The sequence below is a fragment of the Lepidochelys kempii genome, chromosome 2 (genome assembly GCF_965140285.1).
Source record: "Lepidochelys kempii isolate rLepKem1 chromosome 2, rLepKem1.hap1, whole genome shotgun sequence".
NCBI lineage: Eukaryota > Metazoa > Chordata > Testudines > Cheloniidae > Lepidochelys > Lepidochelys kempii.
The window spans coordinates 59,261,795-59,282,009 of NC_136381.1; the positions used below are offsets into that span (position 1 = coordinate 59,261,795).

The 20,215-nt window shown below is 40.1% G+C and overlaps 1 protein-coding gene across 15 annotated transcripts in view; it reads left to right on the forward strand.

Annotated features, from left to right (window-relative positions):
* The window catches only part of NCOA2 (nuclear receptor coactivator 2), a 259,553-nt gene that overhangs the window by 134,807 nt on the left and 104,531 nt on the right, over positions 1 to 20,215 (forward strand). For all 15 annotated transcript variants that reach the window (XM_073330891.2, XM_073330882.1, XM_073330888.1 and 12 more), the window contains one exon: positions 13,279 to 13,383. In XM_073330891.2, coding sequence (XP_073186992.1) covers positions 13,298 to 13,383 — 86 coding nt within the window. In that variant the 5' untranslated portion in view covers positions 13,279 to 13,297. The remainder of the gene's footprint in view (positions 1 to 13,278; positions 13,384 to 20,215) is intronic.

Below are 20,215 nucleotides of genomic sequence, written 5' to 3' on the forward strand. Positions count from 1 at the left end.
GGAATGCGTTACCTAGGGAGGTGGTGGAATCCCCTTCCTTAGAAGTTTTTAAGGTCAGGCTTGACAAAGCCCTGGCTGGGATGATTTAGTTGGGGATTGGTCCTGCTTTGAGCAGGGGATTGGACTAGATGACCTCCTGAGGTCCCTTCCAACCCTGATATTCTATGATTCTATGAGTTAATTGGCACTGAGTTAAATTGAGTTAAAAAAACATGTAGTGTAGGCATACCCATAGTGTTGGGAGGTGCGTCACAGGTGAAATTCCCCTGTTTCTCTCATGCAGTGACCAATCATACATTTCTGTCTAAGAAGCAGAGAATGTCATTTTAAAATTCACATTTTGAAATCATTAACCTACTAATGCTATAGGTAACCTTCAAAATTACGGTAAGTGAAGGAGTTAAAATGGAAAAACTACTTCTTGGTTCTGCCATTTTACTTGATAGCATATAACATATGGTCATGTCCACAGTTTCTGCTGTATAATCCATCCAGTTTCTCCCCCTGTTGTTGTTTTTTTTTTTCCCCCAAACATCAACTGAGGAGAAATTTTTTTTAAAAAAAACAGGCAAATGTGGTAGTAAATCTATAAAAGCTGGCAATGGGTTCTCAGTGGCAATTAAGTATTTTAAATACACTTAACACACTTTTAAAATTGACTTACATTTCAAGCTGAAGGCTGTCTGTTTAAACACACACTTTTTTCAATAATACAGTATTAATTTTGTCTCATCTATCTGCTTTTGTTGTTCATAAAAACCTATTTCAAGTTTAAGTAGCTCTTAAATATTGTGCTGCTAAATTATTCTAATCATTAAAAATGTTAGCATTTGTGACACTTTAGAGAAGAAAACACCTAATTTCCTAAGACATCTGTTCAAGGATTTTTTTTTCTTTCTAATGAAAATATTTGCAGGCTTAATACGGTTTCTGTAGCTATGGCTTGATAGTCACCATGTGTGCTGCAATCTAGAAGGGTTTGTTTGTACATTTGTGTTTTAAATAGGGTTACAACTGTCACTAACTGGGTGAATAAGAGTGCTTTGTACACATACAAATCTGTTTTTTTGCTCCTGGCATCTCAGCAGTTATTCCTGTGGAACTGAGATTCAGTTTTTGTCATTTGAATAATGAGAATCTGAAATGGTTCCCAGTATAATGTCAGATAGTAGAATTCTGATCTTGAAGTTTTGACCCAGAATCATGAGCAATATTAGGGTATGGACTCCCTAATCTTATTTTAATAGTCTTTAACATCTTCTTATTGAGAATGTAATGTTTTGATCAAAAAAGGGTTTTGTATCTTTAAGACAACAAAAATCGTGTATGTTATGCAAAGAATGTAACTTTCTTTCTGTGATATGTTACTCTTTGTTGTCTTCTTAAAGCCTCGTCTTGCTATTCCTGGGCATATTAGAGCTGGCTGACGTAGTCTCACGTGTAAGCAGCTCAGTGACTGGCTATATTAAGAGATTTAGCCTATAGGAATACAGAAAGTAGAAGCCATTTTATATTGTTGATCTCAGATTATACAATTTTTTGTTATTATTATTATTTATTATTATTTTTTGCTTGCTTGGAATCATTGATTAAAGCTGCCAGCACTGTGATAGTTGGGTTTGTTAGAGCTGAAGTTTTGAATAACTGAAAGAAAGTTTTTTACCTTTCAAGATTCAGGTGAAAGCTAAAGAATGTGCTCTTAAATATCTGTCTGTAACACAGAACATGAATGTTAGCCATTTATTTGATTGTTACAGTGTGTGTTAAAGAGCTGCTGCTACCCATTTGCAGCCTAATGTGTTTATTACACAGTCTTCCCAGTGGCAACTTGAAGTGTCTCTCAACTAAAAAATTCATGAGCATTTATTGGCTTTCAGTCTGAAAATGGAATATGTCTTCTTGTTACTGTCTACTACACCACTTTAAAGCCATTATGCAAAAGTAAATGTAAGAGAAAAGCATATTGAGGAAGAAGGAACCTTTAGCTTAAACATTTGTTTATAGTCTGCTATAGCTCTTGGACTGAACAAAAATATGAGGCAGGTGCTGGAGCCAACTTTCCCAGAGTTTCCCAGAGAGAGGGATGAATGTTCTAACACATACATAAACTCCATTGCGTTAGCTAATAACTAATATTCCTCTCTTTATTCCTTGTTTGCACAGTGCATATATAAAGTCACATTTGGTAATAGTTACCATAAACCTTTTTTAAATGTTACTGCTTTCTTTTAAAAGAAGTTGTATTGTCTAAGTAAAAACATTGAAGTTACTTTCAGATAGAAGTGGCTAAATATAGAATTAACAGGGACACCTATAATTCAATATAAATGCTTAAAAATTAGGTTCACAAGTTTTGCTACTTAACTATTATGTGTACTTGCAAGAGTATCCCTGTATGAATTGTGATAATTTTGAAGCGTGAAGGTTTTGAGTAGTTACAGCTGTAGCAAAAATAGTAAAGTTTTCTGGAATACAATGGACCATTTTGTTGAATAAATCAGTTTGTATTCCTGGTATGTAGTATAACACAGCCAACTTTTATATTAGACATCTTGCTTGTTTTGGCAGAATTGTTTGGTTTCGGGTGTGTCCTAACTCCATACATTTTCTGTGGTAATAGATGGCTGTAATGAGTTGGTCGTAGAGTATGTGGTTTGCAAATAGGGGTGTGTGGATGAGGGTGGAGTGCTTAGTAAATCCAAACCTTTATTTTCTATTACATTTTTTAGTAGTGTGGCAGTGGAGGTTTTAGATTCAGTAAGCTGTTTGCAATAAAAATCACCTTGGTTTAATTTTGACAGATGATATTTAGATACTTCTGATTTTTTGTTTATTTGTTTCCTTTGATTTCTACGCCAGCTCACTGGTTCCCAAATCCCTGTCTGTGCCTTTCTTGTTGCTGTGTTTTCGTAAGAGCAGCGCAATAGAGCGCTCACGTGCAGAGGAACTCTTTGAGCTGTTCTAGGGTTGGAAGCTGTGTGTGTTTTTTACACACACACACACACACACACACACACACACACACACACACACACACACTATATTTTCGCAGTCAGCAGCCTCAGACTGCTTTTTATAACTCTGAATGTGTTCTTCATTAAAGAATATATACCAGGAGCCAGAAGTGCTCTATGCTCAAAAAATTGAATAATTGTGGTGAGTAAATGATTGTGTGCAAGGCATGACTGTGTGGCTAGAGCATTGGAGCAAAGAATCAGGGACCTGGGTCCGACCCTACTTCTAATAGTGACTTCCTGTGAGATCTGGGAAAGTTAGTAGCTGGTACACTCGTGATTTCCTGTTTTCAGGAGGTAGAAATGTGCAGTATCATACCTCCCTATAGTCTCAGTTTTCATAGGACTTCCCTGCTTTGACCCCCAAACTTGCTGTTCCAGCTGAAGGGCAGCTTGCCCCAAGCCTCATGTTTGAGAGGGCCCCCAAACCTGAGTAATGTTACTGCATGGTGCATAGGGTCACAGCACCACTCATGTTTGACCTCTCTGCCCCTCTCTAGTTGGAGACAGAAGAGTGGACGGGCCAAACTTGAGTAGCATTGCATCCTATATTAGCTACTTGAAATGTTGGGAGGTATACAGTATATGCAAAAATTTAAAATATTTCTGTTTCCATATTTTTATACAGATTTAGATAAATTAGCTGATGAAGCACAGTGCTTACATTCTTTTTTAAAAAAAAGTTTGGGGAGCAAGAAGCAAGTTTCATATGGCTTCCCACTTTATTCTGGTTTGTGCAAAAGAGCTCATAATGTACTTGAATAGAGTTGAAGCAAGAATGTAGCCTTCTGGTGGTGTGAACTCTAAAGCAGAAAAGTATAAGAAAACTGATGTAGCTGTTACAGTTTACTAATGTAATTATTCTTTGTAGTGTGGGACTCAGAACAGTTTAAATTAGACTGCTGGAAAATTGTAACCAGAGCTTGCATTTAAATTGTAAGCTTCTTTGATCAAGAACTGGGTAGACTGCAGAATACACCAATAATGGTAATAAATAAGTACTGTATTTAGCAATTAAATCTGTATTTAATGTCAGGGTCTTGGTGGGATGCAGTTCTGTTACCTGCTTACCTGTCATGGTGCTCTGCCTTTTGTTTGCTTCTCTTCATAGTGAAGCAGTAGTTCTTGAGGTGTTATCCCCATCTATTCTATAACTGCATTTTAGGCTTATAATAAATCTGACAATTTAACAGGCCTTGTTTGGAAGAGGACCTGCACTGATAAGAGATAAAATGCACGTTATCTTCTTTTACATTGACTCTGGATGATTAACTGGATTCAGTGGTGCTGAGGTTCAGTACTGGAAGCTCTAAGCTATTTGCTGTTAGTTGATGGCAGATGATGAAAATGTAAGGGTAGAGGAGGCACTAAAGACTTGTGTAATTGATTTGTGTTGGGTTTTTTGCTTCCTGCCTGTCTTTTCCATGAAACCCCTTCCCCCCTCTTCCCTGTGTTTTATTTTTAGTTTGTTGTTGTTTTTTGACTTGAAAGATGAATGTGTTTAAAACACCACTTTATGCTCTTTGCACTATCGGGTTAAAACTTTTTGTGTGTGTGTGCATTCTAACTTACAGTGGTTGCTGGTAGAGGATGTGAAGGAGGATGTGCTGTCACAATGAAAGCAGAAACTATTGTTTTGTTGTTGATAACAAGAAAGAATGAATTTAAACCTCTTGCCAGCTCTGTCCTTTCACAACCTCCCAACATCTGGTAGAAACTAGATTGCTCTCAATGACTATAATTACTAGCACATACTGCCCAAGAGTTTACTCATGTTATTTTCTGTTTTTGTGATTTGCATTTAACAATCAGAGAAATGAGACTGAAATTAACAAGATTTTTTAATGCTCACACCCATGGTGCTGAAACAGAGTGGATGGGGAAATGTACGCTCTGTATTTTAAACATTGTTTTCTTTTATAGGATAAATATAAATTCCCATATATTGAGTTGAGATAAAATCCATTAGAAACACTGAAGGTAAAATTCTTGATTACCCTTTTAGTGGGATATTGAATCCCAGATTTGGAATACAGTAAAGCGCTCCGAACTGCTCAAAGTTAAAAAGAGGGTGCCTTGGTCTTGTGCTGTAGTTTATTATGACAAGGCACTTTAATGAATGTCTTGCAAAACAGGGTGCCTTTTCTAATTTACTAGCATTGTTATGAAGCTTTTATTTCATTAATAAAAATGCCATCCTTTCTACCTCAGTAACTGCCAGCATTTCTGTTTTTAATCCCAACACTCTCTTAAATTTCCCTCCACTAGTTTCCCAATTCAGTTTGCCCTTCTCCTGTTCCCAGCTAAAGAGAATAAACTTGAACCTCTTCACCTTGACCTTCATAACTTGCTTGTGAAGTTCATTTTGCTAAGAACTATACTGGAGTTATAATTAAAATGAAATATAATTCAAAGATCAGTGTAAATCAGAATGTGGTAATGATTTTCTTGGAGTAAGGCTTGTCTGGAGATGGTTAGTTCAAACTGCATAATTTAGAGAGAACTTTATTTTTCTTAACAAATTCCACTTCTGAATGTCTTCTTGCATTATAATCCATATGTTCTAGTCCTCTATTTTAGAGGAGCTCTATAGGAGGAGCCATTAAATTAATTGTTTCTTAAACAACAAACTGAATTGTTCAATTATTTTGAAGTAACTTTTACTTACAGCTGTCCCTCTAGAAATTCCTGAGAGCTGGGGGAGAGGAGAGGGATGAAGTGAGAAGTGCTTAATTGGTGCTGCTTCTGCTGTCATGATAATATGCTGTAACTGACTCTATGGAAGTTTTGTCTGAATAAAAACTGTAAGATTTGGTCTTATAGGTAGTTCTGCTCTCAGTGACTTTGGTTTGAGTTCCCATGTATCCAGGACAGATTTAGGGCTTGCAAGTTTGAATTCTGAGTTTTCTGATCTGGTATTTACTGGTACAGGCAATGGTGTTTTGAGAGATACTAGGAAGAACATTTTAAAAACATATGGTTAAAATTTCTAGGACCCCCCCACCCCCCGGTTAGTGTCTAAGGAATTTATACTGAAAAGCTGATTTTAGTTGTAGTGTTTTTCAGTTGGGGACCATAGCTTTCTATGTCTTCTGTGAAATTCCCAGCACAACTTTGGTTGCTATAAAAATTAATAATAATAAATAACCAGGAAGGAGGAGGTGGTATATAGGATAATGAATATGGGCAAGAGATTTAATGTTTGGGGGCTGAAGGGGGGAGGAATGCTTGTAGATTGTGGATTTCCAGAGAAGGCTTTTTAAAAACTTTATGATGATTTAAAAAAAAAATTCTCCACTTACACAAATAATTCATTCAACGAGCAAGCTGATAATACTGCGATGAAACAAATTTAGTGGTTTGTAAACCTATCCTGAGTAGGTGAAAGTAAAATACAAACTTTTTTCAAAACTATTATTATATTTAACTTGGGGGAGGAGGCAGAAGGTAGCTAGTTTCCTGGTAAATGATACCACATTTTCCTTGTATCGGATTACAGGGAGATACAATTGTAATTTATATGGTTCCCTCCAAAGAACTGACTGCAAAGACTCCAATGGAATTCCTCTAGAATTACGCCGTTGTCATTCTGAGAGCAGAATCTGACTTGGCAGGGTGTGCTGTCTCAAACTGAACTTTAGTCCCCCAGAAATAGTTTGTTTTCTTAGAAGTAAGCTCAATACCCTATATGAGGTGATCTCCCTTGTACATATTCTAATTTGCTTTTTTATGTTTTCTGAGATCCCACCTGTATCCTTCCCGTTTATTACTTTTCAGGATACCCACTGAAAGTCTGAAAATCATTCTGTGATTTTATGTATTTGTGTAAAGGAATTTCTCTGAAGATAGCATTTACCTGATTCCTACTCTTGGAATTTGTACTTATAGCATTAAATAGGCAGGGACTCCCCTAAGCTTTCAAAAGTTTTTGGACACTTTGAGGCATCAGTTGAGTTTCATGCACAGACCAAATAATATCTGAAATGTTCTGCTTCCATGTTTTTCTGACCCTGATCAGTGAATAAGGTTTCTATTGGAATGGAGCCATCATCAGACACGTTTTGAACTGACACTCTGTCAAATCATCTTTAGTTAGTGCCACAGTTCTCTTAGGGGTGTATTAGGTACGTTTCTCTTTCCTTGGCTCACTTCTAGCAACTGATTTCAGAGTAACAGCCGTGTTAGTCTGTATTCGCAAAAAGAAAAGGAGTACTTGTGGCACCTTAGAGACTAACCAATTTATTTGAGCATGAGCTTTCGTGAGCTACAGCTCACTGCATCCGATGAAGTGAGCTGTAGCTCACGAAAGCTCATGCTCAAATAAATTGGTTAGTCTCTAAGGTGCCACAAGTACTCCTTTTCTTCTAGCAACTGAGACTCCTTTGCAGGCTTCTCTTACAGGGCTTAAATATGCTGCTAGTACAGCAGTACTTTGTGAATGTGCTTGCAATAAAGATCTATTATATTAGCCACCCCAGTATTGCAGTACACTTCAGTAGAGAGATGATCCAGGAATTATTCTGGTGAAATTCTATGGTCTTTGTTATAGAAGAGGTCAGACTAGATGATCACAGTGGTCCCTTCTGGCTTTGGAATCTATTAATTTGTCTTGGGAGACAGTGTGCACATTTGTACATATCTTCAGCTAGACTCATTGTGACTGACACTCTGAGTTATGCTATAATTTCATGAAAGGTCAACCAGCTTTCCAGATCAACCAGCTTCTTCAAGGGCTTGTCTTGAGTATATATACACCAGAGGTCGGCATCTTTTGGCCCTCAGCATCTGTTGGCCCATGCCTGTGCTCTCAGTGCCCTTGGATCCACCTCCCGAAGGCATAAAAGGGCAGAGCAGCACCAACTACTTCTCAGTTCCTTCTTACCTCCAATAGCTGAAAGAGAACTGTATGCAGTGTCCTTTGACTCTTACATATTTGTATAACTAGTTCTAAAAATTGTGTAAATAGCTTTTAGGATAGTTATATTAAAGTATATACAGTTACGTTAGTGTTGGTTATTAGGTTTCCTACTGAGTAAGATTTTTGCCCTTTTTTCTGTTACCCTGTACCGGGTGCTCATGGCTGAACAAACAAGTGAGGCAGCTATGCCCCTTAAAAATAGCCACTCAAAAAGTTTGTTGTTTAGGTAAGGGGCACATCATGAGCAAATGGTCTATTTGCTGTTTGTTTTCAAAATGAATTCAGAAAGTGAGACACCCACTTGAAATATTTTCTTTTGGATAAACCTTTGAGACCTGCCCCAGATCCAGGTAAACAGGAGCCACTGTCCAGCAATCTTCTTCCAAGAGTACACTGGTGAGCACTGGCTCTGCTTCCAGTTCCTGGGCTTCTCCCTCTTCAGTATACTCTGCAGAAGTTCCACCTCCCAAGTCCTTGTTTGAGAGGGGTAAGACATCAGTACTTTTTCAAAAATCATAAGTGCAGGTCACCATCTGAGGGACCTCTAAGAAAAAGAGGCAGAGATCACCTTACTCAACCTTGTCAAGGGATAGCAGAAGGCCTGATTATGGTCCCTCTGCCAAATTGATCTGTACCAGCTAAAGAACGGTCCCTCACAGTTGTCTGCACTATTGGTGCAATGCTGCTTTCTGGGCTCTTGGCATTGACAATAGAGCTATCCATATCAGTATTGGCTCCATCAACACAAATGTTATCTGCACAGTCTGTTCCGGCACCAAGAGTCTCTAGTTTAAGGTCAGTGGTACCAACTCTATTGGCAGCAAGAAATTTGATGGTGTCCACCCTTTCATCACCAGTGAGAATTCCAATGTCAGTACTGAGTGCATATACACCTGTAAGAAATGTCCCTACCTGAACTATGTTTTCTACAACTCTCCCACCTCTTGTTGGGTGGAGAGAGCTTCAGGAAGTCTCCACGGTTTTCCAAGTTACATTAAACCGCTTCAGGCATTGCTTGTTCATTTGAATTAGAGAATTTATGGAAATTTCCCTTGAGCATTTTGGTCTCCAAAACTGTAAACTAGCCTCTTTAGAAATGAGAAAATAACCTATCTGTATTTTGACTTCTCTGAAGATCTTGATTGGCTGGATTCCCTCATGCCAAACACTTTTGAAAACCACATTTTTGGTCATTCTGTTACGTATATAAAAATATACCAGTTCTGACATAAATTATGCTTGAAGTTTGATTCTCACTTGTCAAGGAACAGAATAATTGAACAGTCCATCAGGCATTGAGGCACTGGCAAGTTTGTCTGTGCATAGGACACAACTGATGGTTCAGGGCTGTAATGGCCACTTGCTCCTTGTAAGCACCTCCTGCTGGCCAGGTTCTTGCCTGCACTCTCTACTTTGCAGTAGGTCTTCAGCAACTCAGACCTCCAGCTGAGTCACACATGGTCTGTATGTGAAACAAACAAAACCGACCCCTTCTATGGTAACCCAATCCAACAAACGGTTAGCCCTCTCCAAGGCCCTCAGTCCCATCTCTGGGCTGATTAATGTAACCACTTCAGGTATTGCCCCCTTCTCAGGCTCCAAACGAAACTTGTTGCCTCCTCAACCTTTGGCCACTCTGCCTGTGGCTGGTGGGGGGACCTGGGCCTGTCCACTATTCCGGGTCTCAACCCAGGGACCCATGACTAACAGCCATATGCTGCTTCCTTCACTAACGGCTATTATTGCATTCCCTGGGCTGCTTCCTACTCTGTCCCATCAGCTTCTTGAGTCCTGGGCCTGTTCCCTGTTTAAGCAGGGTCTCTCCCAGGCCTTCTTACCTAGAGAGTCTGTTAACAGTTTTTGCCATGGGCGGTGCATATCATAGGCTGTGGGAAGCTACGCTGCCCCAAACCGCCCGGCGTGGCCCCACCCACACTCTGCTCGGAAGGCCCACTCCGGCTTGCCCTTCCTCTTTGGCCCCAGCCCAGGCATGCTGGCTATTTCTATGGAAGCATGCTTGGGCTAGGGTGGCCGAAGCCAGGACTTGGGGTGGCGGGGCTGCTTGCGGGGAGGGGAGAGCTGCCGGCATTGCCTGCCCTGTATTCAGGGGAGGAGGGCTGGGGGTGCTTGGGGGCATGCACCGCCCGCCTGACGCTTGGGGAGGGGGCTGGCAGCCACGGGAAGGGGCAGCTCTGTGCTTCAGCTGTGGAGGGGAGGGATGGGGCCAGCTGGGGGCTAGCCTCCCTGAGCTGGCAGGTCACCCACTGCCCATGGTCTTTGCCGTGTTTTCTCACGGTTCTTTCTCCCAGGCCTCTGTGCCTGGAGAGCTTCACAGTCCTATCCCTGTTTAGGTTTCTCCCCAATCTCTTTACCTATGGACTCTCCCAGCCTTCCACTCCTGGTCCCAGCCAGTGACTGCTCTGTCCAGCTGCTGCAGTTTCTTCAAACACCCAGGAACACCATTCTTCCTTCTCTGGCTCCAGCCAGCAACTGAGCTGTCCAGGTCCTGCAACTCCTTTCATATGAGCTTGCTGGGCTCTGATTGGCTGCCTCCCCTGCAGCTTAGAGAACCCAGCTCTACTGCCCTTTCTCTGGGGGCATGGTGTGATAGGGACTGCAGGACCTTCCGGAGGGCCCCAACGGACCCGGTACACCCTATCACAAGGGCCAAAAATTTTAAGTGCTAGCAAAGGGGACCCCGACCTGTCTTGTGCTAGAACCCGATCAAATGATGTCTCCAGTGATGTGGAATTACAAGTAGTCAGTTAGCCGTTTCTAACTGACAGTAGCAATATTTGACAGGAACATGATTAAAAGTTCTGCTGTTGCAAACCAGATATTTTAATTTTGTGTAAGGACAGATAATTTTAGATCTGGATCGTGACAGTCCTATAGCTGTTTAAGAAAAATAAACACAGGTGACCATCTTTATTTCTTCCTATATGTGGAAAGTTGGCCAGATGTTTTGCACCATTTTTATTGTATTTGTTAAGGGAGGGCTCCACTATTAAAAAAGAGGACTAGTTTGTTTTTAAAAAGTGTGCTGCATATCCTGCTAATAGTTCTACACAATACATGTGGGCAAAAGCTTATTCGGGTGGTTGGCAAAACCTGAATATTACTTAATGCCAGATTTAGTATAGCATCTCTAAAGGCCCCAAAGCTTTTGTTTCCTGGATGAAAATGTGACTGTATAAATATCTCAGAAATCTACAAATCACTGTATCAACCAATTCAAAATTCCCCCCATAGATAATGTACCAGTTTTTAAGCATCATGATAGAATAACAAGCACTACTAAGTTATAGGTTTCAGAGTAGCAGCCATGTTAGTCTGTATTCGCAAAAAGGAAAAGGAGTACTTGTGGCACCTTAGAGACTAACAAATTTATTTGAGCATAAGCTTTTGTGAGCTACAGCTCACTTCATTGGATGCATAGTGAGCTGTAGCTCATGAAAGCTTATGCTCAGATAAATTTGTTAGTCTCTAAGGTGCCACAAGTACTCCTTTCCTTTTTCCTAAGTTATAGACACTAAAGAAACCCCCAGTCACATTTTCATCCAGGTTTTCTAGCAGGAAATTGAGCTTAGCAATATGAGATTGCAAAGAGAAGCTGCCTTTTCTTTTCTCACAAAGTAGACAGCCACAAGAACTCTAGTCTTAAGACAGTGCAAAGCTGCTTTAGAGGAGGCTTAGTCTTTTGCTACTTCAGCCCCAAGGACTGGGGTGAAAGTCACCCTCATGCAGAGAGCCCTCATGAAGTTTATACACGACTTAAACCTCTCTACTGCCCTTTTCTGGGGTGGGTTGAGGCAGGGCCACAAGGCTTCCAGCAGGGGGCTTCTGGACCTAGTCCACCCCATCACAGGGGGTCTGTCCAAGGGGCTGGTACCCTGGTGCCCCCTGCACACCCCCTGAAACTGGTTGGTGGCTCCCCAGGAGGCCACAGATGTCTAGTTGAGAAACTACTTTTCTGGAGGATGCTGGTGGTGTGCAGATGCGGATGTAGATTCATATAAAAGGTGGAGTTCAGATAGCAGGTCAGATACAATTTAATTACTGTGCATGTGGATTGAATGTGGATCTACATTTTTGTATCCACTCAGGGCTCTGCTGATTCTTCACTGGGGCTTCTAGGTGTTACTGTGACACAAATATTACCAGTGTGTGTGTTGCTCTAGTGCCTTATGGTTTTACAGGTTATTTGCCGTCTGAAGTACATTTAATTTTGGATGTAGAATTATCAAATCTATGTTAATTGGTTATAGCAGTTGTTGTTGTCATACTCATTCCATGATACCAGGTGCAGACTTGTGTAAGCTTGATATTTTAACTTTTTAACTAAAGCTACGTGTCCCCTTTTTAGGTCAGTTCTGTTTCATTTCTGACATATTTTTCTTGTTCTGACACTATATTTTTTCTGCAAAAAGGAGGACTTGTGGCACCTTAGAGACTAATCAATTTATTTGAGCATAAGCTTTCGTGAGCAACAGCTCACTTCATTGGATGCATATAGTGGAAAATACAGTGGGGAGATTTTATATACACAGAGAACATTAAACAATGGGTGTTTGGAATTAATTTGCAAACTGGATACAATTAACTGAGGCTTGAATAAAGACTGGGAGTGGATGTGTCATTACACAAAGTAAAATTATTTCCCCATGTTTATTCATTTCCCCCCCACCCCCCACTACTGTTCCTCACACGTTCTTGTCAACTGCTGGAAATGGCTCACCTTGATTATCACTACAAAAGGTTCCCCCCTCCCCGCCCCCCACTCTCCTGCTGGTAATAGCTCACCTTACCTGATCACTCTTGTTACTGTGTGTATGGTAACACCCATTGTTTCATGTTCTCTGTGTATATAAAATCTCCCCACTGTATTTTCCACTACATGCATCTGATGAAGTGAGCTGTAGCTCACGAAAGCTTATGCTCAAATAAATTGGTTAGTCTTTAAGGTGCCACAAGTACTCCCGTTCGTTTTGCAGATACAGATTAACACGGCTGCTATTCTGAAACCTATATTTTTTTCCCTCTTTCCTTGTTCAACCTTGCAAAATTGCCATTGAAATTCATCAGTCCAGGCACAAGATTCTCTTGTGTTTTACTTGCCCATCGAAAAATTTATTGTAGGGAAGTTGCTGTGTAGATTTTGAAAGACTATAAATACAATATTTTTATTTTCATAGCATCTTTCAGCGAAACTATATCACAAAACACTTTACAGAGTTAAATGGATTTGCAAAGTGAAAATGAAGTCGCATATGGAGAGAGAAAAAAGTATAGACAAGAAGAAAAGATGTCCATCCACTCTAACCCTTTCCCCCTTCTTTTTTGTAGTTGCTGATATGTGTTCAAGATGAGTGGGATAGGAGAAAATTCCTCTGACCCATCCAGGGCAGAGTCAAGAAAGCGCAAGGAATGCCCTGATCAGCTTGGACCCAGGTAGATAACTTGTGTTTTGAAGAAGTGGTTCATTAGTATTTTGAAGAAGTAAATGGCTACATAAAGGCTAAATATTCTTCTCTTTCTAGAATTGTCTGTGTGGCTCCTACTCTAGGTGTGCATGCACCCCGTGCACAAGATTGAAATCTCTGAATGCCAGTTTCTGTCAGGGCACACCTGCACCCTGTGTGCCCCTCTAAGCTTCCCTTGTTTGTGCATAAAGGGCAAAATGGCCATAGTTGTCTCTCAGTTCCCTCTCCCGTTCATAGCAGCGAGACAGAACCAAAGGATCATTTGGTAATAAATATCTAACAGTTGTTGATGTTTGTTTACAGATAACATCAATGTCTAAAGAAAACCATTACTTTGGGAAAGCATGTCTACCATTAATGCATACAGACTTCTTTCACCACAACGTTTCCAAAATTTATCATCATTCAATCTCTATGGGTTTGTTTTTTTTTAAAAAATCTGACTGGTATAAGAAACCATTGAAACAGTATTTTAAAGAAATATTCTTTGACCATGCGACAGATTGAGGTTGCTGTTCCTCTTTTTCAGATCAAATCCTATTCCTCTGGTGTAATTTGTCTATCCAGGTCCTTTTCCCAGTGTATCATATATGGATTTTTTTGTTAAGAAAGTTATCTGTAAAGATTAATACAAATTAGTTATATTTTTCCCCTAATTGACCAGTCGCCATCATTTCTACTAACGTGAGCTTTTCGTATAAAACAACTTACTGCCTAACTTGAAAGTACTGGTACAAAGGGAGAGTGGGTCATTTCAAGTTAGTTTTGATCTCTAAATAGGTTCGAAAAGTTTCTTTACTGAGTAGCTGGCCAAAAATATTCATTCCATGGTTCTCCTAATCTTTAAAACTGTGTGGTTCATAATTTGGGTTAAGATCTGGATTATTTGCAATGGGTATCATTGATGAGGGAGAAAAGTTTATCTTATATCTAGTTCTATCCCTAACCCATGGAGTAGCCTTTGCTAAAGGATATGTATAAATTTCTGGAGAGCATGATTTTTAAAAATTAATCCATGGTAGTCTAGCAATAGTTACACCACCACAATTTTCTTGTTCAATAAAGACCCAGTGTTTGGCTTAGTTAGAGAGCCCCAGTCCACTGCTAGAATCATAGAAGACTGGGGTTGGAAGAGACCTCAGGAGGTCATCTAGTCCAACTCCCTTCTCAAAGCAGGACCAACACCAACTAAATCATCCCAGCCAGGGCTTTGTCAAGACAGGCCTTAAAAACCTCTGAGGATGGAGATTCCACCGCCTCCCTAGGTAACCCATTCCAGTGCTTTACCACCCTCCTAGTGAAATAGTGTTTCCTATCATCCAGCCTAGACCTCCCCCACTGCAACTTGAGACCATTGCTCCTTGTTCTGTCATCTTTTGCCACTGAGAACAGCCGAGCTCCATCCTCTTTGGATCCCCCTGCCCTTCAGGTAGTTGAAGGCTGCTATCAAATCCCCTGTCACTCTTCTCTTCTGCAAACTAAACAAGCCAGTTCCCTCAGCCTGTCCTCGAAAGTCATGTGCCCCAGCCCCCTGACCATTGCTTTGTGCTGGCTGACTTATTAGTACCATAGAATATTTGGAACAGCTAGTCCATCCTGTTTTAATTGGTCTGTACAAAATATCTGCATGCAGTTGGTCTTTTCTGGTTTCATATAAATTTTAACATCATCCTCTGTATTCGTAGGATGTTCTCTGGGAGGATTACATAAAGATTTTGAAACCAAGAAAGATATCCTTGCTGAAATGTTCATTTTGACTAAGACTATTCTTCCTAACCAAGAAAGTATATACTTCCCCCTCAGCCCTCCAGATTTTTTTCATTTGCTGAAGTCGTGGTTTGACATTTAAATCATAGAGCTCTTTTACACTGTTTGAGATTTGAATTCTTAGGGTTCTTGTACCCAAATGTTTTCTAGAGGAATGACTTCTGAGAATCTGGCAAATTGATAGCTAGCATTTCAGATTTGGTGTAATGTACTTTAAATCCAAATGCTTTCCCAAAGTCATGGATTTTCTTAGACACTAATTTTAGGGAAACTTTTGTGTTAAATAAAAATAATATATCGGCATATATAAAGCTATTTTCTGATGTGTTCCTTCAAGTTTTATTCCTGTGATAAATTCATTATTCTTTATCCGCTGTGCAAAAGGCTACATGGCCAATGCAAAAAGTAAAGAAGACAATGGACATCTTTTCCTACTCCTTCTGTGTAATTTAAACAGGGCAGATTTAATGCTGTTAAATTGCACCACTGCTTTTGAATTGATATAAAGAATGTGTATCCATTTAAGGAACTAAGGTGCCAATGTTCATCTGGGGCAGGACTTGAAACAAAAAGCTCTACTCTAGTCTATCAGAAGCTTTCTGTGGATCAAGTGATGATAAAAAGAAATGGATCTTTTTGATCTGGCATATGGATGATTCCAAATATTGACTGACATTTATCTATCCTTAACTAATACAGTTTGATTTGGGTTTATATTAAGACTGTCGATTAATAGCAGTTAACTCATGTGATTGACTAAAAAAAAAAAAGAATCGCGATTAAAAAATGAATCGTGATTAATCGCACTGTTAAAAAAATAAAATACCAATTGAAATTTATTAAATATTTTGGATGTTTTTCTACATTTTCAAATATATTGATTTCCATTACAACACAGAATACAAAGTGTACAGTGCTCACTTTATATTATTATTTTTGATGACAAATATTTGCGCTGTAAAAATGATAAAAGAAATAGTATTTTTCAATTCACCTCATACGAGTACTGTAGTGCAGTCTCTTAGTCGTGAAAGTGTAACTCACAAATGTAGAATTTTTTTTGTTATATAACTACACTCAAAAATAAAACAATGTAAATCTTTAGAGCCTACAAGTCCACTCAGTCCTACTTGTTGTTCAGCCGATTGCTAAGACAAACAAGTTTGTTTACATTTATGGGAGATATTGCTGTCTGCTTCTTATTTACAATGTCACCTGAAAGTGAGAACAGCCGTTTGCATGGCACTTTTGTAGCTGGCATTGCAAAGTATTTATGTGCCAGATATGCTAAACATTCGTAGGCCCCTTCATGTTTCAGCCACCATTCCAAAGGACATGCTTCCATGCTGATGATGCTCTTTAAAAATATAATGTGTTAATTAAATTTGTGATTGAACTCCTTGGGGGAGAATTGTATGTCTCCGGCTCTGTGTTTTACCCGCATTCTGCCATATATTTCATGTTATAATTATGTTGGATGATGACACAGCACATGTTCGTTTTAAGAATACTTTCACTGCAGATTTGGCAAAATGCAAAGAAGGTTCCAATGTGAGATTTCTAAAGATAGCTACAGCACTCAACCCAAGGTTTAAAATCTGAGCGGGAGAGGGTATGGAGCATGCTTTCAGAAGTCTTAAAAGAGCAACACTCCAATGTGAAAACTGCAGAACCTGAACTACCAAAAAAGAAAATCAACCTTCTGCTGGTGGCATCTGACTCAGATGATGAAAATGAACATGCGTCGGTCCACTCTGCTTTGGATCATTATCGAGCAGAACCCGTGATCAGCATGGACACATGTCTTCTGGAATGGTGGTTGAAGCATAAAGGGGACATATGAATATTTAGCGCATCTGGCATGTAAATATCTTGTGACACCTGCTACAACAGTGTCATGTTCTCACTTTCAGGTAACATTGCTGCCCGCTTCTTGTTTACATTATCTCCTGCAAATTGTAAAACTTGTTTGTCTGAGTGATTGGCTGAAGTAGGACTGAGTGGACTTGTAGGCTCTAAAGTTTTACATTGTTTTGTTTTTGAATGCAGTTACTTTTTGTATATAATTCTACATTTGTAAATTCAACTTTAATTATAAAAAGATTGCACTACAGTGCTTGTATTAGGTGAATTGAAAAATACTATTTCTTTTCTAGTATTTACAGTGCAAATAATTCATAATTAAAAATAAATATAAAGTGAGCACTGTACACTTTGTATTCTGTGTTGTAATTGAAATTAATATACAGTAACTCCTCACTTAAAGTCATAGAAAATATAGAATAACAGAGTTGGAAGGGACCTGTGGAGGCCATCTCGTCCAACCACCTGCCCAGAGCAGGACCAATCCCAACTAAATCATCCCAGCCAGGGCTTTGTCAAGCCTGACCTTAAAAACCCCTAAGGAAGGGGATTCCACCACCTCCCTAGGTAACGCATTCCAGTGTTTCACCACCCTCCTAGTGAAAAAGTTTTTCCTAATGTCCCAGTTAACGTTGTTTTGTTATTATGTTGCTGATCAATTAGGGAACATGCTCGTTTAAAGTTGTGGAATGCTCCCTTATAACGTTGTTTGGCAGCCACCTGCTTTGTCCACTGGTTGCAGGAAGAGCAGCCCGTTGCAGCCAGCTGGTGGGGGCTTGGAACCAGCGTGGACCGGCAGGTTCCCCCATCAGCTCCCCACTCCCCTAAGTTCCCTGTGTGGCAGCCGCCCAGAAGGCTATCAATTGCTGGCAGTTCAGCTGTCCCTCCCCCCACTGCCATGTGCTGGTCCTGCCCTCTGCCTTGGAGCTGCTCCCGGGAGCCTCCTGCTTGCTTTCAGGAGGGGGGGAGAAAGAAGGAGGCTAATGTCAGGGTGTCCCCCTTCCCCCTTGCTCTGCCCACCACTTATCCCTTCTCCATATAGAGCAGGGTGGGGACATGACAGGGCTCAGGGAGGAGAGAGCTTGCTAGCCGCAGCTGCTGTCTCAACTTCCTAATATACTTAAAAGGGCAGTGTACTTAGAGTGGGGTCAGCAAACTTAAAGGGGCAATGCACATCTCTCTCTCCCCCACACACAGGGTGTGTGTCTTGTCTGCCATGCTGTCTCCCCTCCCTCCATTCATGCTGCCTTGTAGAGTGTGAGGCTACATTAACAACAATGTATTAACTCTTGAGGGCTCAGCTGAATGCTAGTTCATCATTTAGCAGTAAGGTATCCCACCCTCTTCCACCCTCTAACTTCACCACCTCAACCGAGCTTCACAGTCATCGTTGCTGTGTACAGTATTGTGTGTGTGTGTGTATATATATTGTCTGGTGAAAAAAATTTCCCTGGAACCTAACCCCCCATTTACATTTATTCTTATGGGGAAATTGGATTTGTTTAACATCATTTCGCTTAAAGTTGCATTTTTCAGGAACATAACTACAATGTTAAGCAAGGAATTACTGTATTTGAAAATGTAGAAAAGATCCAAAAATATTTAAATAAATGTATTCTATTGTTTAACAGTGCGATTAATTTTTTTCATTGCTTGACAGCCCTAGTTTATATAAACTGAGAGTATGGACTGCAGTTGGCTCACTAGCACTTTTGTTAAGTTGTTTATGTCATGAGTCTATAAGAGCTGCATAAAGTAAGGTCTTTTTCAATTTTAGGGAAAACAGCTTCTTTTCATAGGTTTGTGGAAGTTTCTTCCCTAACGGAATGGCATTGAAGGTACCCCACAAGGATACCTTATTAAATACCTTGTAAACTTCACCTGCAAAGCCATCAGATCCTGGAATTTTACCACTTTTTATTCTTCCTATTGCCTCTAAGATTTCCTATTGTGTTTGTCAAGGTTCCTCCCCCACTCTGAACTCTAGGGTACAGATGTGGGGATCTGCATGAAAAACCTCCTAAGCTTATCTTTACCAGCTTAGGTCAAAACTTCCCCAAGGTACAAAATATTACCCCCGTTATCCTTGGACTGGCCGCTACCACCACCAAACTAATACTGGTTACTGGGGAAGAGCTGTTTGGACGCGTCCTTCCCCCCAAAATACTTCCCAAAACCTTGCACCCCACTTCCTGGACAAGGTTTGGTAAAAAGCCTCACCAATTTGCCTAGGTGACTACAGACCCAGACCCTTGGATCTTAAGAACAATGAACAATCCTCCCAACACTTGCACCCCCCCTTTCCTGGGAAATGTTGGATAAAAAGCCTCACCAATTTGCATAGGTGACCACAGACCCAAACCCTTGGATCTGAGAACAATGAAAAAGCATTCAGTGTCTTACAAGAAGACTTTTAATAAAAAATAGAAGTAAATGGAAATAAAGAAATCCCCCCTGTAAAATCAGGATGGTAGATATCTTACAGGGTAATTAGATTCAAAAACATAGAGAACCCCTCTAGGCAAAACCTTAAGTTACAAAAAAGATACACAGACAGAAATAGTTATTCTATTCAGCACAATTCTTTTCTCAGCCATTTAAAGAAATCATAATCTAACACATACCTAGCTAGATTACTTACTAAAAGTTCTAAGACTCCATTCCTGTTCTGTCCCTGGCCAAGAGGACTACAGACAGACACAGACCCTTTGTTTCTCTCCCTCCTCCCAGCTTTTGAAAGTATCTTGTCTCCTCATTGGTCATTTTGGTCAGGTGCCAGCGAGGTTACCTTTAGCTTCTTAACCCTTTACAGGTGAGAGGAGCTTTCCCCTGGCCAGGAGGGATTTCAAAGGGGTTTACCCTTCCCTTTATATTTATGACAGTGTTATTTCTTTATCCATAGCACATTTTCTATAAATTTAACCAGTTGGGGTTAATTTTCCTATAAATCTCCCCTTTTTTGTTTTTCTTAAAAAAACTTTTCCTTAAATGTATTCCTTCCCAAAAAACAACAACCCCCAAGCAAACAAACAAACTCCCCTTTTTCCTACTTGGTGTGCTGTGTCACAATCACTTCAATGGTGGACTCAGACTTCAGGCTTCCAACCTGCCCGTCTTGTGACAGTCTCACCGACCCTTTTAGATTGTTACAACCATGATTAATTTTGAGC